The sequence below is a fragment of the Fusarium oxysporum genome, chromosome 15 (genome assembly GCF_000149955.1).
Source record: "Fusarium oxysporum f. sp. lycopersici 4287 chromosome 15, whole genome shotgun sequence".
Classification (NCBI taxonomy): domain Eukaryota; kingdom Fungi; phylum Ascomycota; class Sordariomycetes; order Hypocreales; family Nectriaceae; genus Fusarium; species Fusarium oxysporum.
The window spans coordinates 1852987-1870777 of NC_031000.1; the positions used below are offsets into that span (position 1 = coordinate 1852987).

The 17791-nt window shown below is 43.3% G+C and overlaps 6 protein-coding genes across 6 annotated transcripts; all 6 read left to right on the forward strand.

Annotated features, from left to right (window-relative positions):
* Positions 1-123: 123 nt before the first annotated feature.
* FOXG_15516 (uncharacterized protein) lies at positions 124-507 on the forward strand (the record flags this gene model as incomplete). The annotated part of the gene is made up of 1 exon (XM_018395618.1): positions 124-507. The coding sequence occupies one exon, from the start codon at positions 124-126 to the stop codon at positions 505-507; it is 384 nt and encodes a 127-aa protein (XP_018255800.1).
* A 1599-nt stretch (positions 508-2106) lies between these two features.
* FOXG_22034 (uncharacterized protein) lies at positions 2107-5389 on the forward strand (the record flags this gene model as incomplete). Its single annotated transcript, XM_018402416.1, has 2 exons — positions 2107-5257; positions 5313-5389. 2 exons carry the CDS (start codon positions 2107-2109, stop codon positions 5387-5389), a joined length of 3228 nt encoding a protein of 1075 aa, XP_018255801.1.
* Positions 5390-6117: 728 nt separating this feature from the next.
* FOXG_15519 (uncharacterized protein) lies at positions 6118-7056 on the forward strand (the record flags this gene model as incomplete). Its single annotated transcript, XM_018395619.1, has 1 exon — positions 6118-7056. One exon carries the CDS (start codon positions 6118-6120, stop codon positions 7054-7056), a length of 939 nt encoding a protein of 312 aa, XP_018255802.1.
* Positions 7057-8591: 1535 nt separating this feature from the next.
* On the forward strand, positions 8592-9500 carry FOXG_22035 (uncharacterized protein; the record flags this gene model as incomplete). Its single annotated transcript, XM_018402417.1, has 2 exons — positions 8592-9348; positions 9406-9500. The coding sequence occupies 2 exons, from the start codon at positions 8592-8594 to the stop codon at positions 9498-9500; spliced, it is 852 nt and encodes a 283-aa protein (XP_018255803.1).
* A 595-nt stretch (positions 9501-10095) lies between these two features.
* Positions 10096-14003, forward strand: FOXG_15520 (uncharacterized protein; the record flags this gene model as incomplete). The annotated part of the gene is made up of 3 exons (XM_018395620.1): positions 10096-10178; positions 12943-12967; positions 13017-14003. The coding sequence occupies 3 exons, from the start codon at positions 10096-10098 to the stop codon at positions 14001-14003; spliced, it is 1095 nt and encodes a 364-aa protein (XP_018255804.1).
* Positions 14004-16061: 2058 nt separating this feature from the next.
* On the forward strand, positions 16062-17594 carry FOXG_22036 (uncharacterized protein; the record flags this gene model as incomplete). The annotated part of the gene is made up of 3 exons (XM_018402418.1): positions 16062-16151; positions 16204-16628; positions 16691-17594. 3 exons carry the CDS (start codon positions 16062-16064, stop codon positions 17592-17594), a joined length of 1419 nt encoding a protein of 472 aa, XP_018255805.1.
* Between the last annotated feature and the right edge of the window lie 197 nt (positions 17595-17791).

The following is a 17791-nucleotide window of genomic DNA, read 5'->3' on the forward strand; positions in this document are numbered from 1 at the left end:
TACGAGCGGCTGCGGTTACAAAGCTCCGTTCAGTTATTGGGCGCATGCGCCACCATCCAGCCACGCCAATGCATTGTTAACTTGTTGAACCAAGAGCTACAGGACCAGATTGTTTGGGCTAACATGTACCGGAATTATCAGAGCCAACCAGATGTAACCACAGTACAAGTGGGCAATGGCTGGCGGAGCGCATCCTTCGACGGGGACGATTGGTTGCACGAGTTCGCCAATGAAGTGTTGGAGGGCGCAGAAACGATATGCATGATATTGGATCAATCACCAGAGCACATACATGTTAGAGGGGGTTGGATTCCGGTGGTCCGCCGCTCCCGTTCGTCCAGGGCCGATGATGATCAGTGCTCTGCTTCGGAGTTTGATGACATGGGCGAGGAGGAGGTACCCATCGGCGGAGATGATGCCGAGTACTGGGGGCCAAAAGAGTCACATGAGGACGACCGAGATATTTCGGAACTCGGACCAAAAAAGCTTTGCTTCTGGTACTTTTGAGATGCAGTGATACCTTTGTTGGTCCAACTTTAGAACCAACAGGGCCCCCCCATCGATATGGAGAAAGAGCTGGGGTTCGACATTACATACGTATCGCCACCTGGACTTACACTCATCTCTCTACATTCACAAACGCGGGGAATCAATGTCACATAATCAAAGCCTAATCCAAGAATGGTAAGCTCATGTTACCGATTGGCCCTAAGCAAGGCTTAACCTTTCAGAGATAGCAATGCTATCTGTAATAAGTTGTAATAAGTGGAGACATAACTAATAACTAATAACAACGTAGTAATGATAACCCACATACTGGCATTCTAGGAGATGATTTTCGGTGTCAAGTGATACAGAGCGCGTGTTAGTCGTCTTACTGCTTCTGTTTTTTATTCAATTATTTGAATTCGACAAGATTAAAATGAACGTTGTTAATTGCGCTGATGAATAAATATGTTATGCCTCACCATCCGTAGAGCTAGGTAGGGTAACCGCCATAATAAATTCGATTTTCCAACGCTTCAGCATTTGCTTCTACCTTGTGCCATTTTGCTTGTGCCAATCGATTTTCAGTGCAGTATGGACCAGACCACTTATGCTGCCTACCAGCAGTTACCAAAGCAAATGCATCCAATACAACTTCAACCTTCTGACGAGAGAATGATGCAGCTTTACTACAATACAATGAATCTCTGGTACGGTCAAAATCGACAGTTTTTAATGAAGGACATGTTGGCTCAAATTTTGGGAGGCGTCAAAACGATCAACGGAGAGGTCCCCCAGCAAATTCTACAAGAGCTGTCCTCGGTAAAGGAGAGAACAACTCAATTGACGTCGAGAATGGATTACGGAGGCAGTTGTATTGACCGATTATCGTTGGAAATTCAGCAGATGAGCGACATGATCAAGACTATTTCCAGCATCACCGACAACACTAAGAACAATACATCACCTCGGGAATGCGGCCACCCACCGGTTAGACGAGGTTGTGAATCAGTTTCAAGGCTTGGCGGACCAACTTACATCACATCTTCCTCTTGGGATGCAGAAAATTCAGTCTGATGTTATGACCCTGGAACGTCTTGTTGCCATCGCTGTCGCCGAAGAGTCAAGGAGAGGTACCAATGTGACGGCAAGAATTAGATGTGTTTGTGGCAGCGATCAGGTTGACCCGAAGCGACCAAATACTCGTCGCCAAAAGAGTCTACCGGTATTGCTTATCTTTTGTGAGAACTGTCAGGCTTTACATCATGGAAGTTGTGTAGGTTATACTGGGACTGCTTCCTACTCATGCAAATCATCAAGTAAGGCGAAGAGGAAGTCACGGGCATAATTAATTTAAATGCCAAACTTCATGTTGGGAGTGTTAGGTTATGACAAACTGCAAGACGGTTCACGGATTATTTGCAAGAGGCTAACTCAATCTTGGAGCGTATATAGATAAATTTATCATGCATTGATTCAGAGCTACATTTAGCATATAAGAAGTATCTCAAAATGACATAGAAGTCTCGCTCCCAATATAGGAGCCATCGTTGAGTATCAGCGGCTATTTAAGTCAGATCCGTCTCCTTCGTCCTCTCTAACGCTGGCTTGGTAATCGAGATGGGGAAGAAGTCACAAAAGGCTGTTGGACAGTTGACGGCTCAAAGGCGGTACGAATTAAGATCAAGGAGGTCAGCAGTATGCAGCGATAACAAAGCGACGGGTACTCCTAACACTGGCGCCACGGATGAGGCAGCTGATCAAGGAGGCTCGAAATTATTTGAGCTCGATTCCGAGATTCCGAGAAAGAAGAGGACAAAAAAGACTCAAGACAGAGATGATAAAATCCATGAGACTGAAAGCCCGGTCTTAGTAGGTGGCTACGAACTGGGCTCATATTCTAACAATTCAGACCGTCAGGTCACTAATGTAAGTACTGAAGGTAGTAAAAATAGCATATCACAGGTGGGCTCTATAACCCAAGACAACAAAGTGGGGGAGACAATTGTTACCCAAGAACAGCGTTTGTCTCGCAAAAGGAAAAGGAGTGAGAACTCCGTTGATATAGGAGCGATTCTACAATCGAAGCCTTACCTCGAATACCTGGTAATACGCATGAAAGAATCTCTAGCTGCAAAGAAAATGGAGACGTATCATCTTTATACATTGAGTCTTTTGGCCGAAATAATTGACGATGTGGAGAAGGCTAAGGATCTGTATGAGGCGTTGCCAACATTGTCAAAAGATGTCCTCGGGGGCTTAATTAGTGATGAGTTGCTGCGAGGAGTTAAAAAAGGAGACAAGACAATTTCTATGGTATACCCAACTTCTGAGACAGATGATCAGGGGCTAGGCTGGGAGCAATGGCCTTTGCTTGTTCGCGGAGTTGAAAACGCGATGAAAAAGAATGGAACACCAGCGAACGGCACGACCGTTGATATCTCTAATCAAACCATTGGATCTGACAGGTCTCATATAAAGTTCCGTGCTTATAAGGGCTTCACTATGGCTCATATTGATCTTGTTAAGGAGGAAGAGAAATGGGTTCAGCAGATATCTCATAGCGTATTTGCTGCAGCTGGCCAGAAAGGAGATGGCGGGCACCAAGATAGCTGGAACCAAACCTATACAGTCGAGTCCAAGAAGGAGCTCTCTGATCTCAAAGCCAAGATTGATGACCTCCAGAAGGAGATTAAAGATAAGGAGGCTACAATCAAGGGTATTCTAGATGACCAGCAAGCAAAACTTCAAATACAACGGGAATTAGATGCAGAGAATGAGTCTTACGAAGAGCAATTGAGGGGTAGGTTCAAGGAAGCAAGTGAAGAGGCATCAAGGAATGCAAAAAGCCTCCAAGAAACAGAAAGTACATTGAATAACATGAGAGAATTATGGGGTAATCAGGCGGATCGCCAACAGCAACAAATAAATATATCAAAGGTATCATTAGAGGCCTTTAGAGTGGCTGAGATTGATTACAAAGAAGCAATTGCAAAAAGAGATATAAGTATAGAGAAGGCCAAATTAGACCTAGATAGGATGAAGAGATTAGAAAGGGAAAAGGAAGCCAAGATTTTTGATCAACAACAAGAGCTTGCTGTACTTGAAAAAAAGCAACAAGAGGAAAAGGAAGCTCTCATGTCTACTAATAAGAGTCTAAAGGCTGAAGTAGTTGGGATTCAAGCCAAGACAGATACTCTAAAGGAACAGGTAGACTTTCTACAACGCAAGAACACAGAGTTGCAGAAGGAAGCTGAAGAGCAGAAGTCTAAAATCCATAAGAACGATCTTATTATTATAGAATACGATACAAAGCTTAAAGTCCAGGAACAAAAGATTGGCGAACTTGAGAGGCAGCTCCATGAGAAACAGACTGAGATCAATGACGCAGATAAAGAGCGAAAACTAACAATGAAGAATATGGAGGACAAAAAGCAGAAAGAGAAAGATCTGGCAGAAGACCTTTACAAGAAAGGCGAGGAGGTCCAAGCTCTTCAGAGAAAGCTAAATGAGACAGAGAAGCAACGTCAAGTCTGTCACAAACAAGTTGGCGATTTAGAAGAGAAGCATAGTGCTGTGCTAAAGGAAATTGGGGAGAAAAGGAAAGAGATCGACAAGATGACTTCACAAAGCGAGGTTAATATTAAGGGTTACCAAGAGCAATTGAGTAATAAAGACAAGGAGATCAACAATTTTCTTAAGCAGGTCACCGAACTGGAAGGAAAGATGAAGCAACTCGAGGCCGAGCTACTAAATTCGGGAGAAGCAAACAGTAAAAGGTTCAACAAACTCCAGACTGAATTTATAAACGTCGATAAAGAGAGACTGAAATTACTTGCAGATCAAGAAGAGCTAGTAAAGGAAAACAATATGCTACAAAACAGTGTTAAGACTGCCAAGAAGGAAGCTGAAGATAAAGAGAGGGATCATGTTGAGATTGAACAGAAATTAAAAGCTCAGTTGTCTAGCGTCTTAAATGAGATTAAGAGCCCTAAAGACATAAACAGCGGGATGGAACATGTCCTGGATATCCCCACCGCTGTAAATGAGGTTTTGAGATATTTAAAAAAGAGCTCAAACGAAACCAAAGAACTTAGGGAGAAACTAGCAAAGGCTGAGGAAAGGTGCTTGATAGATGGGAGGGAAATTGAAGATAAGGACTCCAAGTTCTCAAAGGATTTAGAAGATGTAAACAAGAAGGTTTCCGAACTCGAGGAACAGCTCAATAACGCGCAGTCACAGTGTCAAATAGAGGTTAGTGAGAAGATAAAATTTGAGCAGGAGCTGGGTACGACGAAGCAAGCTTTGGCGGAAAAGAGAGATCTTGAGGACCAGATTTCCCAGAGGCAAGCAGAGGAAGTGAAACTGAAGGAACAAAATGAAAGCCTGAAGAACAAGATAAATAGACTCGAGGGTGAAGTCACTACGCTGAAAAAGGAATACGGACAAGTACAATCAAGCGGATGTCAACTGCAGAAGAAGTTGAATGAAGTTGAGAAGGATAGAGAAAAGGAAAAAGACAAGGCTGCTTCGAAAGATGTTCAGATTGCTGATAAGGATAGAGTTGTACAAGAACTGCAAAACAAACTTCATGAGACCCGAAAGAAGCTGCAGGATGAAGAAGCCAAATCTCAAGCAGAGGCAAAGTCTTATTCTGAGCAGCTGAAGATGGGAGAAGACGAGCAAGAGGTGCTTGAGAAACAAATCACTAGTCTCACAGCCGAGGTTCATCGGCTGACAAAGGAGTTGACAGAAGCAAGAGCCCAGGCTAGTCAACATCAGACATCAGAGAAAACACCAAGGAGGCCGCTAAATCTGCAAACTAGAGGGATCAGTCAGTCAACCAACGTTGAAAGGGCGACAGATTCAAAGGCAACATCACAAGGCTCGCGATCGCACATGAAAGCTCCCTCTTCATGTGATACTGCAATTCGATTTAGTCCAGGAAAGCAAGGACAAAGTCAGAGCCATTCACCGCAAAGCCCGCCAGATTCTCTAATACCCACCACTAGCTCATGTATAACAGTCTCATCTGGCTCCAATTCATCCATGGACTCTCTTTCATCTTTCATTCCTCAGAATTCCTCGGACCCGGTAGGTGACTCGTCTTCGCATGATTCTGGCATACCATCGCCAATAACACCTTGTCCCGCGAAACAACACACAAGACAGTCTCAATTGGATTTACAAGGATTGAGGATGAACCCCGGAGTCAAGGGACTAATAGATAGTGCAAATGCTCAAAATTGTGCAGATAGCACAGTGAAGAGGCGAAATACCACAATGCCATCTAGAACACTTGCAAATGGTCATAGGTCTATTTCTGGGCCAACAAAGCGTGCAACCAAGCCTAGCTCTAAACCAATCAGATATACCTCGCCCTTGGTAGGGGAGAGAGCCTCACAGAGCAGAGATTCCCATAGCCAATTAACCAGTGTCGAGGTCAGTGGAACGCTTACAAGACACTCACCTGACATTCGATTGAGTACGCAGCCAGGGGTAGGAACCTATCTCGGTCAGTCAAGTCCAGGTCAAAATCCATTTAAGGAGCAAAGTGGCCCATGGTTATGGAATGGCAATCATTCAAGGGTTGAAGATCTAATACAATCCATGTATGAGAAGGTCAACAAAATGGGTGAGAAGGTCAACAACATGGATGAGAAGGTCATCAGTCTGAGTCGGTTGGCGATTAAAGACACAAACAAAAGGGTGGCCTCCGAATCATCGGTCTCTGATAAATTTAGGGATTCAAGTTCGAAAAGATTATCAGCCAAAAACACAAACATAAGGAAGAGTCCTGAGCCATCTGGCTCTGACTCTGACGATGCTCCGGTCCGTAAACGCCTCCGTCCGAGGAATAATGTTTCATCAGGCACCAAACAGCCTACCATGAAATCAGTAATTAAGGTCGATAAGCCTAAACGGAAGCAGACAAGATGGGGAAATATCTATGACGTAAGAACGGGCAACAAAACAGAGACTGACACAACGGAGACTGACACAACAGAGGCCGAGGCAACGGAGGCAGACACAACAGAGGCCGAGGCAACGGAGGCAGACACAACAGACGAGGAGTCTCCAAGGCCCAAGGCGCTGGAACCCAAAAAGAAGGAAGAAGGGCTGGAGATTAGACTTGATAACCAGCGCTGGCCTATCACAAGAATTGACAATCCTACTGGGATCGCGCCTAAAGTTATTGTGACAGATGCCGAAGGAGAATTTCGTGCCCCAACTCTGAAAGAGGTTCTTTGTCTTGGAACCAAGCAAACATGCGAGGACAACACATTATGCTTACGAAGGTGGTATAGCACGCATAAAAAGTCATTCCCTGATTCCTTGGCCTTCGTGTCAATCGAAGCAATATCTGGTAAAAGATTCAAAGTAGGCTTCGAGAGGACAGAGAAGGGGACCAAACATTACAAAGATGGATTTGAAGCTAGAAAGTTATATAGCTGGGGTTACAGAGCTGCGCACCTAATGGGAGAGGAGTATATTACTAGGTTCCTTAAGAGTCAAGCAAAATACATAGAGACCGCAAAAGACAAACTTCATAGTAAGGCCAAGAAGTAATATACAGAAACTTAGTCTTAAGGCTCTAACGCTTCTCGTAATTATCACCGTGATCTCTATATTATTTAATATATAACATGCACTATGCGTTTCACTCATTTACCTATAGCATGAAATCTCAACATATCCAGTTCTTCTCTCATCCTAATACCCAGGTTACCCTATTTTTATATGCGCCCGACGGCCTTCACAAGAACTTGGAGAAAACTGTGCGCTTCTTGACTGGGCTCATTACTCCCAGTCCACCTCTTCAGATCGATGAACATGATGAGGGCTTCCGGGAAAGGGTCAGCCTAGGCGAATGCTGCTCCCCTCATGTCCTGACTCTAGACGTCGATCCTACACACTTCAGTGAAGAATTGTTTACACTCTCTGCAACAGCCTTCCTCTATAACCGGGGATTCCTCGTTCGGCAACTTAAGAGTTCAGTCATTGATCATATGTTTCAGGAAATAGTCGACCCAGCTGCTTTGGTCAACAATTCTGTGGTAGCTCCACTGGTACCGATGTCAAAGTTCAATCGTCAGAAATCAAGACATGATGCGTCCCAGGTTCCGATTTAGATCCTGTATATGAAGTCTATTTTGAGATCCTTTCTGGGCGTAAGATCCCACTGGGCAGTATAGTGGTAGGCGGAATGAGTATATAAGCACGTTATAATCCTGAAGATAGTCAATGCAGGATGAGATTTGTGTTCGTTTGGCTTATAATAATATTTATTAATACAGTTACTGGTTTGCTGTTGTCTCGGTTACATGGTCTGAGAATTTATGTTGACAAGATCAACATTCCTCGAGGGGAGCTTTCTGTGAAAGAGGTAAAGGAACCAAATAATGAGAGGCTTCACAGTGATCGAAAGTCTCCTCAAGACCAGGGGACCATTTCAATACTACTGATGTCATGGATTGAACAATGCAAGCAAAGTATACGATCACATCACGCGGCACTATTAGAGTCAGACAACATAAACTACTCGGGGTTTGCGCCACCTAGAGTTACGCGGCTCCTCATTTCAACGGTCATCATAATTGAGAACCTTGTTGCCATACTGCAGGCGAATAAGGATGAGTTGCCACTTAAAAGTATAAGCTATCGAGCTGGGCAACTGTCGCTTCTCAATATGCTGCCACTATTGATTTCTGTAGCCCCGGATGTCCTTCTTGTCCACACATTACGCCATAGTAGGCAACAGACATTGTGGCTTCACGAGCTCTACGCTTGGCTGATATGGTATGAGGTCGTATTACATGTATGGCTGTCGCTGTTTACAACATCACAGATAAGTATGAGGTTCCCTGCTCGTCAGACTATGTTTGATACTGAAATGTGCGAAATTAGGTACTTGGGCAGACATGACACTGATATTCATCGGATGCTTTGTAACAAAAACCTAATCTGGCCGCCAGTAATAAGCTAACCAGTGACTACAGTCATATCTTGTCCTCAGCTCCCTGATGGTAACCCAATTTGAACTAAAGCCAATGAATTCTCCGTCACGTCACTGCGCGCTGGGTGTGGCATGTATGGCCTTTCTCATGGTGCATTGCATAGGATTCAACATATCAGCACTTTTGGGGATGGTTCTTGTTGTTCTTGGCCTTTGGCTCCTTGCTGCGAATCTAAAAGCGAAACCACGAGGAACAGTCAATCCACAGGCGTGCCTCCAGTCCCGCAACAGTCCAAAAATAATATCTAGGCCGATTCGATACAATGGCTGGCTCAAAATCAGGCGAATTGTCGCAAACAACCATCCCAACGTGTACTTCAAAGTCAATGGCAGGCCGGTCCGAGTTGCGTGGACAGAGCCTATTTATGGGACTGACGGAACATATAATGCCGTGTTGCTAGTTCCAGCAGAATCGAAGATGGAGACGATAGATGTTCAAGGACCGTATAATATGCCTATGAGCCCATATGTTCACGGACCAGCGCAGCTCGACATAATTGCAACAGATAGTGGCATTCTTGAAGCCTATTCCTGCTTTCGTTGGAGGCAAAGGGTTTTGACCCCAAAAACAAGTACCACTAATCTCATCTGGTTCAGCGCTGATCTAGAGTTTGTGACACTCATGCTAGAGCATTTTCGCGTAATGTCGTGCTCCGCCTTAATTTCTGTTGTCTACTTTGTAGACCCACTGAATCACGTCAGCGAAGATGAGGCTCGTGCTGAGAGGAATGAGGCTGAACGTATTGTTGGCGACATTAGTATGGCTAATTTAGACTTCAATGCTGAGGTGATAACTTTAAGCGAACTTTTGAAAGATACGATGAGTTACAGCAGCGAACAGTACTGTAAGTTAAATTCTGGAGTAATTGGCTGATGTCTAGGTACTAATCTTGGAATCCCAGTCGTTGGTGAAAATCTGCGATCATACATTGAGAAACCAAGCTGTCTTGACACTCAAATTGAGGCTCTTGAAAGCATCAGAGCCACGGGGCTCTGATTCTACAACTCCAGCCCCACTGCAAATCTTCTCCAGTTGTCACACCTAAGACTGGTACAATGATTGGCACGGACAAAACAAAGTCCAGCCTCTTGCCGGATTGAGTTAGACATGTATAAGTTACATACAACAGACACCAGTCGTGGGTACTGCATTGGCAAAAGGTCTCGCTTCTCACCAGGTTGCAGGGAGGTGGTTGGGGGCCATGGGAAAATTATAGCAGAGACCTTGCATTACTAGGTAAACAGTTGAACTTATGTGTGGTCAGTTAATGTAAAGACTAGTGATTTCAGAAATGAGACAATTGGTATGAACGAGATTAGAGGCTTCCTAGTAATAATGCTATTGTAGTTCGTCTCCTTGACCCATTGTTTTGCTAAAGGTTCTTGAACATTGAGCAAGTCGAGACAGCCTTGTCTTTTTGACCCACACACACTTGTCATTCCGCCGGTACGTAGCCACTCAACTACTGCAATATCGGAGGTTTCCCCGGGGCATGGCAAGAATTTACGCGACCGAGTTTGTACCTAGCTCAATCAGGAGATCGTCTCGCTACCCCGCTTTGTGAAACAGTTAGCTTGAGACGCTAGCGACAATGGGGAAAGATCATCTCCAGAGTGTTACTGCAGCTGCAAACGGTAAGGATCTACAGCACATCGGCAGGTTGGGTTTCTTTGGGTGAGTACATGTAAACCCCTGTACCTGTATGCCATGTAATAAAACATGACACCACTTTCAATGATAACATCTTGAACCCCAGAACCAACAGAAATGTATTCGTCATGCTGTAAGAATCATGGTCCCAAGAAGGTTGTATTACACAACAAGCAATGCTGCAATTACGCCGCTCGCCCGAACACTCCATAATGCCTCGCAAGCTAGTCCTTGAGTTGAAGATATCACACTCACACTAGCAACTGCTACCATCTGTTGGTTCTGGCATAAAGATGGTACGCACCCCCCGCCACTACAGCAACACTCAAATCTCGTTTTTTAGGCCTGACCCAATATCGTTAGACTGTCTCTTATCTTTCTCTGGCAATGACACCGACACTGGAATGTTGCTCGTCGTGGAGACTGTGACTCGAGGTTAATTGAGCTCAGCTCTTGATCTGGTAGTCTGTCGATGCATCGGGCGGCATTGAAATCGGTCGTGTCTCTTATTTCCAGCATGGAAGGCTTTACATCCTCAATTTCTCGCCTGAAAGTCGTGAGGCGAAAGCAACGGAGCGACGGTACGTACGTGAGATTCTACTCTGTTGAATTTTCCGTGTTTCCCAATCTTGTCTCTTCTGAACCTCCGCACCCCCGTGATATGCTGCTTTCCTATGTCCACGCTGGCTGGCCCGGTGGACAGACATGGTCACAGCACACAGTTCAGGCCGGCCGGATGAGTCTGTGTGTTGGTAGGGAGCGGCATCGAAGTAGTACTTCTACCCTGATTTGCCTCTAAGACCATGCCAACGTTGAGATTGACCCGAGAATCTGCTTCACCACTCGTCACCTATGTTTTACACGTGAGGTTCTGCGAGCCTTTCCTTGATTGAATGAGCATTCCTTTCTGCGCACTTCTATACCACTTCTAACCCCGTCGAACCCACTTCTACTAGAATTGACCGAGCCGAACGGAGCCTAACGAGCCGCCACCTCATGCAACAAAGCGTCCTTTGCTTCTCATTGCAGGTTGCATTGAAAAGTACGTATTACAGTCGAGAGATCATGTCAGTTCATAGTGGTTCAACTCGTCCCAAAGCCATTTCAGCAACTGACCCTTTAACAAAGGCTCATCACATTACTCTTGTGTAGACCTCCAAGCCTGCTTGCCGATGAATACTGACGCCTTCGATAGTCCATCATCGGGATGCTCAGCAACACATCAGAGAGGCCTTCCCTCCACCAAGATCAATACGCCAGTCGAATACTTCATTTCGATACTTTGGTGAGTTACTACAGAAAGCCACTGGTTCATTGTGCCTTCAACGCTGATGAGCCATTTCCTTCGAGACCATTCTTCTGACAGCCACTTCCAGTCGAGTTCAACATCCCCAGCAAGTCGCAATACGTCGTCATCCCCGAGACAGACCGCCCCATCCGGCATCCGATATACACGAGTGCGATACAATACTGGCAGTACCTCGCCTCGCTCCAGCTCCAATTGGAGATGAAGCACTGATGCATCTATGATGGCACTACCGTGCAGCAAATGAGCCTTCCCGCCATCATAGTCAAGCTGGTGCACAGGACAGACCTCCTCTATTCCACATGCGACTTTGGTGTACTTGAGCACCTTGATGCCGCATCTGAGAGAAAGCAGTCAACCGCTTTCATATTTCTGGTGTTCATAATCACCAAAGGTGGAATGATGCCACCAACTCCTTTCACTCTGTGATCTATCTTTGTCCTGCTCCGCGACTGATATGCTTCAATCGTGTTCGGGCAGCGTATCAACTCGATATGTTTCCTTCTGGGGGCTTGCACCATCTGAGAGCCACTATTCAGTGGCTTTTACTGGTTTGTGAGGGTACTGGGGATGTGGCCACTATGGCTCCCGCGGGCAGTTGTAGATATCTTTGGTACTACCGGGGGCTCAAAGCAACTTTGTTGCATTTCTCATTGGCGAAAAGTCTCAATGTCGGGGGGAGCTCTTGTTCACACTGGTGCATAAGTGGACAAAGGCATCCCAATAAGTATTGCTTGTCTGCAGATACGTATGGAAAAGGACACCAGAGCGCTGGGGACGCCTGGCCTTTTGGTGCGTCCTTTCCATCTCTTGAGCCTTAGGTGCATGGGTAATGACGATTATCCAGCGCCTTGATACTTCGGATCATTGGTCCGTATATCAGTTGCAAGAAAGGGGACGCCTGGACTTGTAGTGTGGCTCATTTCCGGTCGAGACAAGCATCTTAAGCATCTGCCACAAGACTCTAGTAGATATCATCTGTTCGTGGGCTTCTGGGGGCTTTAAGAAAGTGCAAGAAGGATCTTCGTTATGGCTTTGATGAATATTAGCAATGGCTCGTTTAATATTATTGTGCTGTGATGCGGAAAAGTATCTATGGATACTGTGTAACTTGCAGTTATTAGAGGGCAGTGCGGTTTGTGTTCAATGCCCAACAAGGAACATTTGCATGGCCTTAATGCGGGGAGTTTAGTATAGGATTTAGTAGTATTATATATTATTAAATATATAAAAGCTTATTACTTATATTTTCTACTTAAAATATATTTATATTAGCTTAAAAAATATATTTATATTTTAAGAAAATTATATTTTAATATATATTTAAGTATCTAATCCTCTAACTTTTTTTTAATATTAAATATTTTAATTTATTCTTTACTTTAATATGAGAACTATCCAAGATCTTATAAAGCAGGTAAAGGCAGAAGGCTTTATCTTAACAAAGGTAAAGCCTTATTTAGCTAATAATAACACAACAAGGTTTATTACAACAGAGACTATTAAGGTAAGTAATTGCAATAACAATATCCCATCCTTTTATCTGACAACTATAGAAAGGTGATGTCGTTCTTCAAGTTCCTTATAAATCAGCACATACCACTGAAGACATATCAGCAGAAATTAAAGACAAATATCCAGACTGCAGCGCTCAGTCATACTACGCTTTAGAGATCGCCAAGAGTATTCGAAAGAAGGAAAGGAATGTGTGGTGCTTCCTTGACGAGGTCCCTGATAAGCTTCTACGAGATAGTATTATAACTTGGCCAGATAGTCTTATCCAAGCTTTGCCTAAACAAACCATCCGCTCAGCGACGGATCTCAGAGCCGCTTATAAAGACGACTGGAGAGAAACCGAATCGAGTCAGAAGAAAGGGGGTCTTGACATTGAGCAAGAGGAGTTCAAGCAGGCCTGGATAGTCGCTCAGACAAGAATGCTTGCCTGCGAAGGCAGTAACGGGGAAGCGATCCAGGCCATGCTACCATTGGCAGAAATGTTTAATCATGCATCCGACGGCTGCCATTTAGACTTTGCTGATAACTTCTATGAGTTCAGAGCAACTCGAGATTATAACTCTGGGGAGGAGGTCTGTTGGAATTATAATCCGCAATTCACCAATGACGACTTATTATCCTGCTATGGCTTTATTGAAAAGAATAATAAGAAAGACTATTTCATCTTGGATGATTTTATTCTTAGAGAATCAGCAAGGTTACCAGAAATGCCCCAAAAACCAGGAAAGGGTAACCTTTTGCAGTATAGCAAGTCTGGAACTGTGGAATTAAACGACATTGCAAAGAAGAGCTTTTGCCTTCTAGCCCAGAAAGATAACACGACACGGGGAAATCAACAGCTAGAGTTGCATCCCGTGGAGTTTAATCAGTTTGTTAAAACGAAGCTTAGAGACATAGAAGCTAAAACTGCAGAGGAGTATAATAAGTTCTTTCGAGAACATATAAAAGAGATTGAAAGGTATCCTATATTTAGGGAAAGATGGGAAGAGCATCTGCTACTATTAGAAGAGGGTATTAAGAAATATTAATAGTTACTTCAAAACTTAAAGTAATTTATAAAGCCATAAGCTGTCTTTAATATTTAAAGATTTCTTTTAATATATCTTTATCTTTATTATGGCCTCAAGTAGACTTAGTGCTACTACTCTAGCTAAGAAGCCTGTTACCCCACATGAACAATATTCAAGCTCTGTTGGTGTGCTTGGATGTAAGATTAATACCAATCGCGTTGCATATTGGCCTGACTCTGTTGGATGTGATGACATATGCATCAGAGTAGCTACAGAGAGACGTGAGGTTTATCTACTGAAGGTGGATGCATCGGGAGGCGCTTACGATATTTCATATGATGCCTGGAACTTTCTAGTAACTGGCAAGTCGGCCACAGAATCTCCAGCTATGGGAGGAGGCATCTTCATGACATATGAAGTGGTCGATCCTACCTATTGTGTTCCATTACTTCAAGATGGGAAACTGCCTCTAGCTGCAGCGAACAGTATGAACTATCTAGCTAATTGCCTGCAGTCCCCTAATAGTTGGGTAGCTACACACTATGTTTTATATAACATTGTGGACTCAACTTGTAAGTACGGTGTTGATGAAATATGTTATCTTGATCTTACTATCAGCAACCAAGCGCAATGTCCAAGCGGGCTTGGAGTATTAACCCCTGTTGGCCTCGATGTTAAAAATATCATTTATGGGACTGGAAAGGAAGAAAAGGCACCATAGATAACATTTAATACTTCTAAGTTTTTAAAGAACAGAATAACTACACTTTTCACATATTATTTAAACTGGGTTTATATATACAGTAATATAATATAACGTAGTTGATAAGCGATCCGACCAGACAAGTGATCCGATCAGCACACTGTACAGCTAAAAATAGCCTACCCTATAATATCTAGCTACATTAAATAAAATAGCTAAAAATCCAAAAATATTTGTTTTATATATTTTATAGCTATCTATAAATAAAAATAATTGTTTTAGATTTTTAACTATTTTATTTTATGTACTAAAGCTTATTTATACAGTGTAAAGAGTATTAATAAGCTTTTTTATATATAATTTATATCACAAATTAGCTAGACTTATTTTATTAATAATATAGCTTTCTTATAAAGTAAAATATAAGTTCTTAAAATTTTAGCTATTTTAGCCCTAGTTTAAATTTTATATAAGCTTTTAAAAAACAGCTTTTAAGGTGTAAGTTAAGCTGGTCGGATCACTTGTCCGGTCGGATCGCTTATCAACTACGTTATATAATAAAAAAGGCATAAAATTACATTTTATATAAGTAACTATAAACTTATACTTCCCTTAATAGAGCTCTATTATATATAGTTTTATATATAAGCTTCTGAATTTTGCTATAACTATAATTAGTTAGAGATATAAGACTTGTGAAATAGGTATAGAACCCCTATATAATACAGATAAACTAAACTAATAGTAGTATTGTTAGCAGTATGAGTGCTCCTAAGGAATCTTATGCGGGATGCTATGCATTATCGTGTACCTTATAGTCCAATCCTTATAATATGTAAAGAGAATATTTCGGTGGGAACAAGCTATGAGCTGGTCTTTAATGCTGGGCAATTAGCTTTCAGTGGCATTAAGCGCCGTTTAAAAGAAGCCCGCCTTGATCTTGGATATGAGACTATTGGAATCATTGAAGCATCGCCTTTGCTAGAAAGACAATATGTTAAGATCCCCGTGATTTTGTCCAGCGAATTTGAGCTCATAGTTAGTATGATTGTACAGTACCTAGGTACCTAAACCTCGATGTAATCTCCAAATGTAATACCATAGTACATAAGATTATGTAGAGTGGGGACAAGATATATTAATATAAGATAAGAAAAGGTCGAGGATTAAGCAGGGTAGTTAATACAGTGCTAATAATGCTTCTTTAAAGTGTAATAATATTCTAATTTTACTAATTAATTATTACTGTATTTAACTAGGTATTTTATATACCTACCTATAGGGACTAAAGTAAGATAATCCTCTTTAAGCAGGTCTCTCTAATTACGATTTTAAATAGGTCTTATTAGGGAGACTAATTCTGTTGGCGCGCCATGGAGCATGATATTCCAACAATGCAGGACGAAAAGAGTCTATATCTCCCCGAGTTACCTCTTGAAGTTTTGGGTATTATATTCGAGAATGTTAGGTTCTGAAGCCAATTCTTTACTCCGAGCCTTTCGTTGACAACGGCAGATCATATCGACCCGAGATCTTAAGTCACTCACTGAAGTGTCCAAACGCATCAGAGCTGCGGCCTTGCCCATCTTCTGGTCATCTGTAGAGATAAAGCCCGAGGTGAGGTCCGGGCGTCTATATACAATCCACGAATTGCCATCATTTCACACGGCGAAGACCTCATTGCAATTGACGAGGTACCTCCATTTCCGGGCAGATTTCGACCTCCACCAACTACACAGGTGTCCACATTTCAGCGAGGATAGATACCAAGACCTGTATCATGAACCCGACTTTTTCGATGATTCCAGTTGGTCTAGTGATGGATCTACTACATCGATTGAATCTCCCATAATTCGACATACGGAAAGCTTTGACATTCTCGCGAATGCTGCTGAGACGATTCTGGTATCACTCCATGATAATCAGCTAGTCACGTTCAGGTATGCGTGGTAATCTGTGAGGAAAAGGGTGAAAGGTCATGATATGCTTACGTTTTCTATAGTTGGGAGATGGGGACTTGCATCCCGGCGAGTGTGCTGGGACCTAGCGGAATCATTAATAAATGCCAGAGCACCCTCAGAAACTTAAATCTAATCACAGACTGGCAATGCTATCGAACTGACCCTTTCTGGTTGACTTCGGGTTGTGAGAAAAGATCCGAGTTAAGCTTACAAGGGCTCAAGGACCTCAGAAGGCTCTGTTGGAAAGCACCTCACGAAGAAGACTTGTTCGCTCTGTCCTGTGTTGTAGACACCAACAAGAGGCATCTTGAAGCCCTCGAATTAGACTTCATTGAGTGGGATACTTCTGCCGGACGTTCCTTCCGCTATGGAAATGGGACGCCTGACGTCTGCCCCTTACTTGGTGACGTCCTCCATCTGAGCCCGATTGCTGGGGGCGCTATTTTCCCAAAACTCCAGGAACTGAGTTTATCTGAAGCAGCTATCGGACCTAAATTGGCCCTGGCCATAGACTTCAATGTGCTGAGAGTATTGAAACTTAGGGGTTGCTACGGATGGTGTGAATTTTTGGAACATCTTACAGCCTCGAGGGTGAAACTGGAGATCACTACATTCGAGCTGATTGCAGCTGGAGATAAGTCACCAGCGGTGGAAATAAGAGATGATACGATTAATGAATTTCTTGCGTCTTTTACAGGACTTCAAGAACTTTACTTGCTGGTGTCAGCGCCGTGGTTCCCTTGCGGCCAGTTCAGTAGCGCAATTGCAAACCATCGCGCAACCTTACGGCAGTGCGTTCTAGATGGTCTATGGGAGAATATCCCCGAGGAACCCGAAAGAAGGATGTTGGCTGCGCCGTTTGGGGAAGGGTTTCTGGGGATACTGGACCTGCAGGCAATTGGGTTGATCAATGACCATCACACGCTGGTATGTATGTCCGGATAAGGCACTACTTCAGTTGAGTCGCCAACGTTACTAACATTTTCTCATGGAACAAAGAAGAACATGCTTCTACCATTCGCATCAAAATCGTGTCTTAATTTCATTCACATTCGCCAAGGTTATGTACTCCCGTGGCATCAACAAGTTTGGGTATGGCAAAAGACAGGAGCCAAAGCACAAAAGCCCCGCAAGTTCAATTC